Genomic DNA, 9189 nt, shown 5'->3' on the forward strand with positions numbered 1-9189 from the left:
CAGCACGGGCTACCCTCCCAGCACAGGCTACCCTCCCAGCACGGGCTACCCTCCGAGCACGGGCTACCCTCCCAGCACGGGCTACCCTCCGAGCACGGGCTACCCTCCCAGCACGGGCTACCCTCCGATCACGGGCTACCCACCTAGCACCGGTTTCCCTCCCGGGGCGGGGTATCAAGCGCGCTCTATTCCGAGCGGCATTAAGTCCCCGAAAAATCCACAGGGCATAACATTTATGAATTCCTGCAGCACCTGCCAGGGCACCGGGGTGGACTACCGAGCGGGCTACGAGAAGACTTGCCGGGAGTGCTACCAGAACTACGGTGTGTGCATCTTCTGCCTGGGCACCAAGTCCGTGCCAGAAACGGGGCAGCCCTGCAACAATTGTTGATTCCGATTTCATCCTTATTGACAGTCGAACGTTTCTATTAAAATTGATTGATCTGAGCAACCTTCACCCTACCTGTTTGTAGGATAGCTAAGAGGAGGGTCTTTTGAGAGCAGGATTGCGAGCTTTAATTATTACATATTTTAATGATCGGTTACAAAGAGAAATATTATGAGGCAGAAAGCCTTTTCCGTGGAGTGGGAAGTTATTGCCGGGGAGAGAGGGCAATCTGAATTCTATTCGAGATTAGATATGTGAAGATATTGCTTTATTTTTATATAATGCAGCACAGGGAAAAGGAGGTCGCAGAACGTATCTTAGTGGCCCTGCAGGCGGGCTGGTCGAGCAGTCCCGACAGCCCCTGTCCGCTCCTGAAAATGCTAGAGGAGATCGAGCAGCTGGTGCAGTAATTGCTTCGCAAGAATTAAGTGACCAGCGCGCTACTCAAGATTAGAAATGAAGAATTTGAACAACAGACTTCGGGCTGGCAGGAGGAAATTATACAACTCACAAGGCGCTTCGAGGAGGCCTGTGGGCAGCTGGACGACAGGCTCGTCGACCAGGAGATCATCGCCCAAATGGCATGGATGGAGTGCAGGGCCAGCCCCCCGCAGCAGCCCGCCACCGCGCGGAAGATAGACAGCTGCAGCACCTTCGACACCGTGTCGATCAAAAGCACTCCTCGGCCGAGTTCGCAGTGGCTGCTGGAGAAGATCCCCGACAAGCACTTTTCGTGGGTTGGGTGTATCCGCGGCCAAAATAATAAAGAAAGGTGATTATTTTTACACAAAGCCGGGTTGGATCTTTCTCTTGATTTATGGATACGGGCCCCAAGAAGTATTACTTCCGGGGCACGCCCAAGCAGCGGCTCATTTAGAGCTTTGTGGGCCCTCCCTCCGCCAAGGAGGACTCCTCCGACTCGGATTTCGACATCCGCATGGAAACCATCCAGAAGCGCGGCCGAAGGGCGCCCAAGGAGGCGCCCTCCGACTCGGGCGAGGAAGTGGAGGGGCTCGACTAGGAGATCGAGTTTTACGAGGTGGATACCTTGCCGACCAAGCGCCCCTAGCTGGAGCAGCTGCTGGACAACATAAAGCGGAGGGAGAAGGATCTGCGCCAGCTGTACATCAAAGAGCACCGAGAGTCTTCGAGCAAGGTGTCCTTCGCACCTGAGTTGTCGGTGCCCATCTCGGTGGACATCCGTAGCTTTGACTGGGGGCAGCTAGCCAGGCAGCAGCTGGCCTGCGGGGGACAGCTCTTCGACGTGATCATGATGGACCCGCCCTGGAGGCTGTCCTCCTCGCAGCCCTCACGAGGGGTGGCCATTCAGTACAACTCCCTGGGGGACGACGTGATCGAGTCGATGCCAATCCAGACCCTGTCGGACAGGGGCTACATCTTCATTTGGGCGATCAACGCCAAGTACCGGTTCACCCTAACGCTCATGGAGAAGTGGGGCTACCGCATGGTCGACGAGATCTGCTGGGTGAAGAAGACGGTCAAGGGCAAGATCGCCAAGGGGCACGGGTTCTACCTGCAGCACGCCAAGGAGTCGTGCCTGGTGGGGGTCAAGGGCGATGTCGAGGACAGCCCACGCTTCATCCAGAATGTGGGCAACGACATGATCTTTTCGGAGCGACGGGGGCAGAGCCAAAAGCCGACGTAGATCTATGAACTGATCGAGCAGCTGTGCCCGCGCGGGTTCTACCTCGAGGTGTTCGGCCGCAGGAACAACCTGCGTGACCGCTGGGTGACCATTGGCAATGAGATCTGAGACTAATTCACAGGCACAGTGCGAGCTGAGCCTGACCCGAGTCCACCCGCTCTCGCCGGGCCGCCACTCGGTCCTTGCGAGCCAGCAAGGCCGCCACCTGCTGATCCTCAGCGCACGCCCGCTCCAGCAGCCCAGTCAGGGCGTTGTTCATCGACGCCAGGGTCTCTAAATGCTGGCGCGTTGCGTCGATCTCGCCGACCATCCGGTGGTTGCAGTCAAGGTACTCTGCGTTCCTGAGCTGGAAGACGGCCATCTCCTCCTCAAGCGCATCGACCGCTTCACTGTACTCCCTGGAGCTTTTCTAGAGGCTCTGGAGGGTTTGCCCCTGCTCGTGGTTCTTGGCCTGCTCCTGTTCGTAGTGGGCCCGGTAGTGCTTGGATTTAGAAACGTAGGACTCTTTCTTAGAGATCTGCTCGGACACGGCTCGTTGAGCACTTTGCCCCCGCTCCTTCTCCTCGCACTGGGCCCTGCTGGCGGCATCCAGTTCGCTTTCCAAGTCGAGGGCGGTCCTCTCCTCGACCTCGATCGACTCCCGCAGCGAGGCAATTGTCTCGTTCATCCTACCGATTTTGCAGGCCCTTTCTTCCAGCTCAGCATCCAGCTGTCGGGCTACCTGCTGCATCTAAGTGTAGTGCAGCTCACGGCCTTACAGGGACCCCATGATCTACTCTTTGGACTCCCGCATCTTGGCGACCACGATCTCTAGGTTTCGCTGCTCTTCCTTGAGCTCGTTCTCCTCACACATCAACTCGTGGAAGTAGCCGCGGGCGGTGGCCACGTCGTGGTCCCGCTTGGAGCAGGTCTCCCGGTAACTGCCTTCTTAGGCCTGGCACTCCTCGCCCTCGAGCTGTCTCAGCCTCAGCTCGCGGCGGTGGTCCTCCAGCTCGAGCCTGAGAGCGTGAATGGAGTGTTCGTTCTGCTCGATCTTCAGCCGGTAGTCCTGGTCTAAGGCGGTCTTATCTGCCCTCATTTTCTGGAGGCGCTTGGCCAGACGGCCGGTCTCTTCTGAAGCCTGGAAGTACCGGTCGTGCTGCTGGCGGAGGGTGTCGACCTCGTGGGCCAGGGCCTCGATGACGCGCTCCTTCTGGTCGGGCCGTTAGCAATTCATATAAAGTCCGTTAGCTCACTTCAAGGTAATTAAGTACCGCCCGTAGACCCTGTCTCGCCGCCAGAGCAGCACCCGGTTCTCCTCCTTGCTCCTCTCCACCAGCTCTGTGCTGTGTACTCGTCCGGATTTGCCCAACCTGCCTAGCTCCGCCCTGTCGCCCACCGTCCTGCGGTGTCCACACAGTACGTCGCAGACTACCACCCAGCTCCCGCTGTCGGCTCTGCTCAGCCCTACCCCCGACTCGAAAAAGACTTGCGCCGGCACGCCCTCGCAGAGCTCGCTGGTGGTCATGAAATTGAGGGAGGTGAGGCTGGACAGCAGCTTGAGGGAGGGCTCCTCTCTGCAGACGAAGAACAGAATCCACTCGTTCGGAGTGCCCCCGCCGCGCTCGATCGCCTATTTCTCCATGAGATAGCGGTGCTAGGCAAAAGGGTTTCGTACCTCCTCGATCTTGGCGATTTTCCGCGGTAGGGGCAGATGGGCTAGAGAGTCGTAGTTGTCTAAGGAGACCAATCGCGTCTACCAGGCCGCTCGCTCCTCAGGTATCAGCTGCTTGGCGCTCGCTTGAGTGCACAGGGCCCAGAATGTTAAGGGGTGGTCACTGCCTCGCAACGCCAGCAGGGGCATCCCATTCTCGAGTTTTTGAGGGCTGACCATCACCTCGCAGAGCGCGGACTGGTAGACCTCAGTGATCCGGTGCAGGTTGACTGGATGAATCTTGGTGGCTATGGCTGTGACTCGGAACTGCACTGCGGAGGAATCGTCGGGCAGGAGCATGTGCAGGAGGCGGATCTGGAGCTTGATGTTGGTCTGCTTGCAGATGGCGGTGAGGTTGGTGAAGTTGAAGGAGTACGAGGCCGACCCGTACTGGTACAGGTAGGTGGTCCCGTTCTGCATGGCCTCGAGCATGGCCGGCTGCTCTTTCTTGCTGCAAGACCGCCACTCTCCTTCATCCAAGTACTGGATATCCAGCACCGCCTTCTTTATTAGTTCCAGGGCGTCGACCCACCGCCCCAGATCCGGGACCGTGAAGCAAAGCTCGTTGACCCGCTAGTTGAACGTGAGGAAGTCGATGCCCTGTCGCAGGGCCAGCTCGACTTCCCCGGGCCCGGCTTCGAGCAGGCAGGTTATCGTTCGCGCGCCGGTCTTCAGCTCAGAAAGTTGTCTGAGGGGAGGCTGGCACAAATGGCACTCCTGGAAGAAGGGCAGCTCGCCGTATGAGGGGCTGGAGAGCAGGCAGTCGGCGGGACACTGTTCCGGACAGGCAAGTCTGAGGGTTAGCAGCTGGGAACCATTGAGCAAGAAGTAGCAAAAAGGCAGCACCCTGGCCGGCAGCTTTTCGGAGGAAAGCTCGACGAAGGCCAGCCGGCTGGTCTCCTCGATCAGGGCAGACTGCCTACTATACTCCTTGAACTCTGGAAGGCTCAGGTAAAGGCTATAGATAACCTGATTCTTGCTGTAGTTTTCCGCCTCCACCCTGAGCCTCGCTTCTGCCTCCTTGACCAGATAGGCGGGCCCCCTGACCTCCACCATCAAGGACTCATCGTCCTTGCTGACTGCCAGCCCCTGGAACTCCTGCTTGAGGGACTCGGTGGCCCCCACCATATGCAAAAACTCAGGCCGACAGCCCGTGAAGGTCTGCTTCTGTCTAGGCTTCAGGTTGTTGTCCTTGATCTTCTGGAAGTTAAGTCTCTCCTCCTGAGGGAAGATGAAGAGCAGCCCGCTGTTGGGGACGGTGACCACCCGAATGGTGCTGCTCGACCGGGCCTGCAAGAGGTCGGGGCAGGCGGCCGGGATGAACCCAACGGTGACGGCCTTCGCGACCCCCAGCTCGAACGCCATCAGCTCTTCGTTGAAAGACTCGGTACGCTTGACCAACTCATATCGAAGCCTGAAGCTCTGGCCGTCAATATAGGTGGCGGCCTTGAGGCGGATGTTGGTGGCCTGGTAGCAGTCCTGGAGCAGGGCCAGCAGGTGCTGCTCGGTCTCGGCCTGACAGCCCGGCGAGGTGAACTTGGGCAATGCCTCATAGCTGACGGTCTTGTCCAGCTCCTTTCCGAGATCCTGAAATCTCTTTTGGATGGCAGCACTTATTCTCTAATAGGCCGGGGCGATGTGCAGCCAGTGGCCCTGCAGCATCAGCCCGCCCTCGACCAGGTAGTACGAGGCCTTCGCCGGCAGATTCTTCTCGATCACGGCCAGCAGCTCCTCTTGGTAGTCCAGCAGCAGCTCGGGCTTTAGCTCGAGCATGCAGCTGCTGTATTAGAACTCGTGGATGAACTTAAGCAGACGGTCCTTGAGACGGTCTTGAATCTAGTAGTTGCAGAACAGGTGCACGACGTCGCCCAGCACCTACAGCGAAAACCGGTACTCGACCTCGGTCAAGCCGATCTCGCTGGCCCGGCTGAACAGGTGCTGCTCGTAGCAGTCCTTGTCGAAAAGTTCATGCCGCTGAAAGCTGAAGCTGCGGATCATCAAGCTATTGCCTCGGGCGGCCAGGACCTGCTCGATGTTCCGCCGGTGCAGCTTGCTGCAGATGATCAAAGAAAACTTTTTGAGGCTGAGCTACTGCCCCACGAGCTTACCCAGACGTGGGTCGAGGGTTTTCTGCCAAGCCTGGAGTGATGCCTGGGCAAGGAAGTGGGCCTCGCTGCCGATGGCGGTCTCCACTGCTGCCACGCTGAAGCCCTCGTCCTTGCTGATCCGTATCAGCTACTTCTAGTCGAGTTCCTTGGAAATGTACTGCTCAAAGTCCTCGCAGTTCACGGGGTCGGCGATCTCATACCAGGCGAACTTGGCGTCGAAGTGCACGAATTAGGCGTGGTACTTCTTGAGCTGGTCTTTCACTAGCCGGCTGAATTACAGAATCACCAGGTCTTCGGTCTTCTTGATTGGCACCTTCGGCCGCCTCACCCGGAGGATATCCCCGTCCTCGCTGAACTTGAAATTCCGGCCTTCCCGAAAAGCCAGCGGTAGCCGCTGGGTGTCGTGCTTGAAGGACCGACCGTATTTCGAGACAGACTCAGCGACTGAGCTAGTTTCACTTTCGGCGCCCTTCCTGAGCAAGTCCTTGAAGTAAGCCTAGACCCTGCCGAGGATGTTTTGATGGGCTAGCAGCATCACCGACTTCGAGTCCTCCATCCGGCCGAGTATCTCCCTCAGATATTCCGGGACCGCGAGAGCTTTGCTGATGGCCTTGAAAGCCTTCTTCAAGTCCAATAGCTCGAGGAATCGAACTTTGGGCTCGTATTCGTGCAGGAAGTTGCGCTGCGTCAGACAGACCAGCTCCTGCAGCTGCTCCCCGCTGGAGCTGCCGATCTCCACAATCGCCTCTTCATACAGAGACATCTCGTCGATCAGGAGGGCGAGCTCTCCCCCCTCCTCAACCTCTAGACTGAACTTGCCCCTGCGGGACCGGAGCTTTCGAGAGCCGGGATCAATCTGGCGGTCGACGACCAGCAGCAGCAGCTGCAGGGGAGTCAGCACCTTTTCAAAGGAGAAATCCATTACGAATGACTCGCATTCACTTGATCGAGTGGAGGATCTGCTGCATCACCGACAGCTTGCTGCGCTAGGTGACCGGAATCACTCTGCCCAGCATGTCCATTTGCCACAGCAGCTTGCTCTTCTGCTGCCGCACCTCGAAGGAGTCCGTGGTGGCGCAGGGCTGCAGTCTGTCCTTTGAAATTACCTGCTCCCTGGACTTCGACTGAGTAAGCTTGTGCCCTGAGTGCGGTCGGTGAGCCGAGTACGAGCTCAGGCTCCGGACGGGGCGGCTTCGGTCGGGCAGTTCCCTGCTGACCCGCTTCGTGATCGAGCTTTGGACGGTTCTTATTTTAGACACTCTGCTGCGACTGAGGGCGGACTTGTGTTCCGTGGCAGGCTCCAGCTTGATATCTGGGGCCACCGCCAGAAAGCAGTCGTCGCAGATCGTTACCTATGTCTTTTCTTCTGAAGGGATGAATAGTTCGGACTCGTCTGGGTCAGCAAACTAATTTTTGGGCAGCAGCTGTCGCGCCCGCTCGAGGTCCTACGGGCTGCTGCTGCCGAAGAGCAGGTTGAACGAGTTGGACACGAAGGCGTCGGGCTCGCGAAGATGGCCGCACAGCTCGCAGCGTAATTTCGTCCTGTTCTTAGACTTGAGGCGGTTGCAAGTCGATATCTCAGACGGGATACTCACCTGTTGCATGTCCTGGAGCATCTCTGCGCTGGTGGCGTCCTTCACGGAGGCGAAGAGCAGGTGCAGGTCGCCATTGTGGCTACGCTTAAAATAGCAGACCAGGCTGTGGCACTCCAGAGCCCTGCAGGTCAGCTGCTACACACGAGCCACTACTGCGTTGATCTAGCTCTGCAGCAGCTTTGCGATCAGGCCCTTCAGTGAGCAGGACTCGCTGAAATAGGGAGGGCCGTCGAAGGTGCAGCACTTTTCGTAGAGGTCGAGCTTGCAGTGCAGCATCTGCTTGTTGGTGTGCTGCAGGAAGGTGGTCAGGTAGCGCGTCCAGGTCACTTCGATGGTCGAATGGCGGGTGGTGCCTGGGTCCACAAACTTCTGGAGGAGGCCTCGCTTGACAGGCACCCTACCATCGACCAGATCGGTGAACCCGTCCCTGTCGAGGTAGAGTATTTTGTAGCCACAGGGCTCATAGTGCATGCCAGGGAGGATGTCAGACTCGCCGTCCCAGATCAAAAAGGCTACCACCCCGGTCCGTTCGTGCCCCCGCAGGAAGGCCCGCATCACGTTCTCGCGGGTGATGCTCTTGCGGTGCTTTTTGCGGATAACGCCCGAGCGGTCGGTGAAGAGCCACTGGTCGATGGAGGCCTGGTCGTAGAGGAGGGTGTGGGGCAGCTGGAAGCGGGGGCGGAAGGGGATGGCGGAGTCGGCCAGGTACCTGAGGAGGCCGAGGAAGTCGAGGGGCATGCGTTATTAATCCCTTAATGAGGGGCGGGGAGGGAGGGAGATAGGGGGGCGGCGGGGGAGAGAGGCATACCTTCTCGGCCGTTTGGCTAAGATCAAGTGTAGTATCTGTTCTTAACTGCGTGAATGCAGTTAGGGTCCCTCAGGGGGCCCAACCGTTCACACAAATTTTTAGAGGGTGCGGGGGAGCCAGCTGCACTCGTGCACTGCCCCCCGCATAGTTGCAATTGGCTTACACCTCCCCAATCAGCAGCTAACCCATGGTCCCTTCCCTTAAACAACGAACATCCATACTCATTTATGCACTTTAAAACCTCCCTCCAGGAAACCCTCCGCCGCCCCCCGCCTCTCGCCCTCCGCCCCGAGCTCATCAACCAGGTTCGCCAGCAGCTCCCGGTCTTCATCCGCGCGCTCGCCTAGCCGGCCCTGCTCGATGCCTTCATCAGCGCCGCGGTCGACTTCCCCAGCACCGAGTAAGCACGCGTGTCCTGCCTGGTCGCTGTCGAACTGCTCTGCCTGGACTCTGCGCCGGTGATCGACTTCTGGATGGCAGTGCACCCGGCACTAGACGAGCCCGCCGTTCTAAAACTGGTAAGAAAACTCGAGACAATCAGCGGGGAGAGCGTTGCCAAAGAAACGGCAGTGAGCAACTTAGTTAGCGTGCTCAAGACAATTGCTGCGAAACGTAGTCTGCAGCTGCTAAATCTACTGTGCTTCAGCGAGGGACTCACCCTGCTGCTGGCGTCGGTCGATCACCCTTCCGTCTCGGACGTGCTGGCCAAACTGTGTTCCTCGGAGCCAGGCTACGAGCAGGTTAAGGCCATGGTGCTTTGCAAGGTGATCGAAAGCGGTCTGTCCGGAACCTAGGTCGGTGTGGTAGAGGGGTGCGAGCGGGTGTTGGCAGAAGTGTGCCATCTGCTACATACGAACATTGAGGAGGGTAGACTGCGGTCGGTTCAGCAGGTGATGAGCGTTGTAGGCAGTTCATCAGAGCTGGCAGATCA

General features: G+C 58.3%; 1 protein-coding gene and 1 non-coding gene across 2 annotated transcripts; both read left to right on the forward strand.

The window, feature by feature from the left end:
• Window positions 1-669: 669 nt before the first annotated feature.
• LOC127594901 (N6-adenosine-methyltransferase subunit METTL3-like) lies at window positions 670-2162 on the forward strand. Its single transcript, XM_052056655.1, is given in 4 exon segments — window positions 670-789; window positions 928-1125; window positions 1293-1391; window positions 1458-2162. Coding segments are annotated over 4 exon segments (1122 nt in total).
• A 6092-nt stretch (window positions 2163-8254) lies between these two features.
• LOC127594902 (U2 spliceosomal RNA) lies at window positions 8255-8447 on the forward strand. Its single transcript, XR_007960975.1, has one exon. It is a non-coding gene; the product is annotated as a U2 spliceosomal RNA (small nuclear RNA).
• Window positions 8448-9189: the final 742 nt, after the last annotated feature.

Source organism: Hippocampus zosterae, unplaced genomic scaffold (assembly GCF_025434085.1).
Source record: "Hippocampus zosterae strain Florida unplaced genomic scaffold, ASM2543408v3 HiC_scaffold_304, whole genome shotgun sequence".
Lineage (NCBI taxonomy): Eukaryota > Metazoa > Chordata > Actinopteri > Syngnathiformes > Syngnathidae > Hippocampus > Hippocampus zosterae.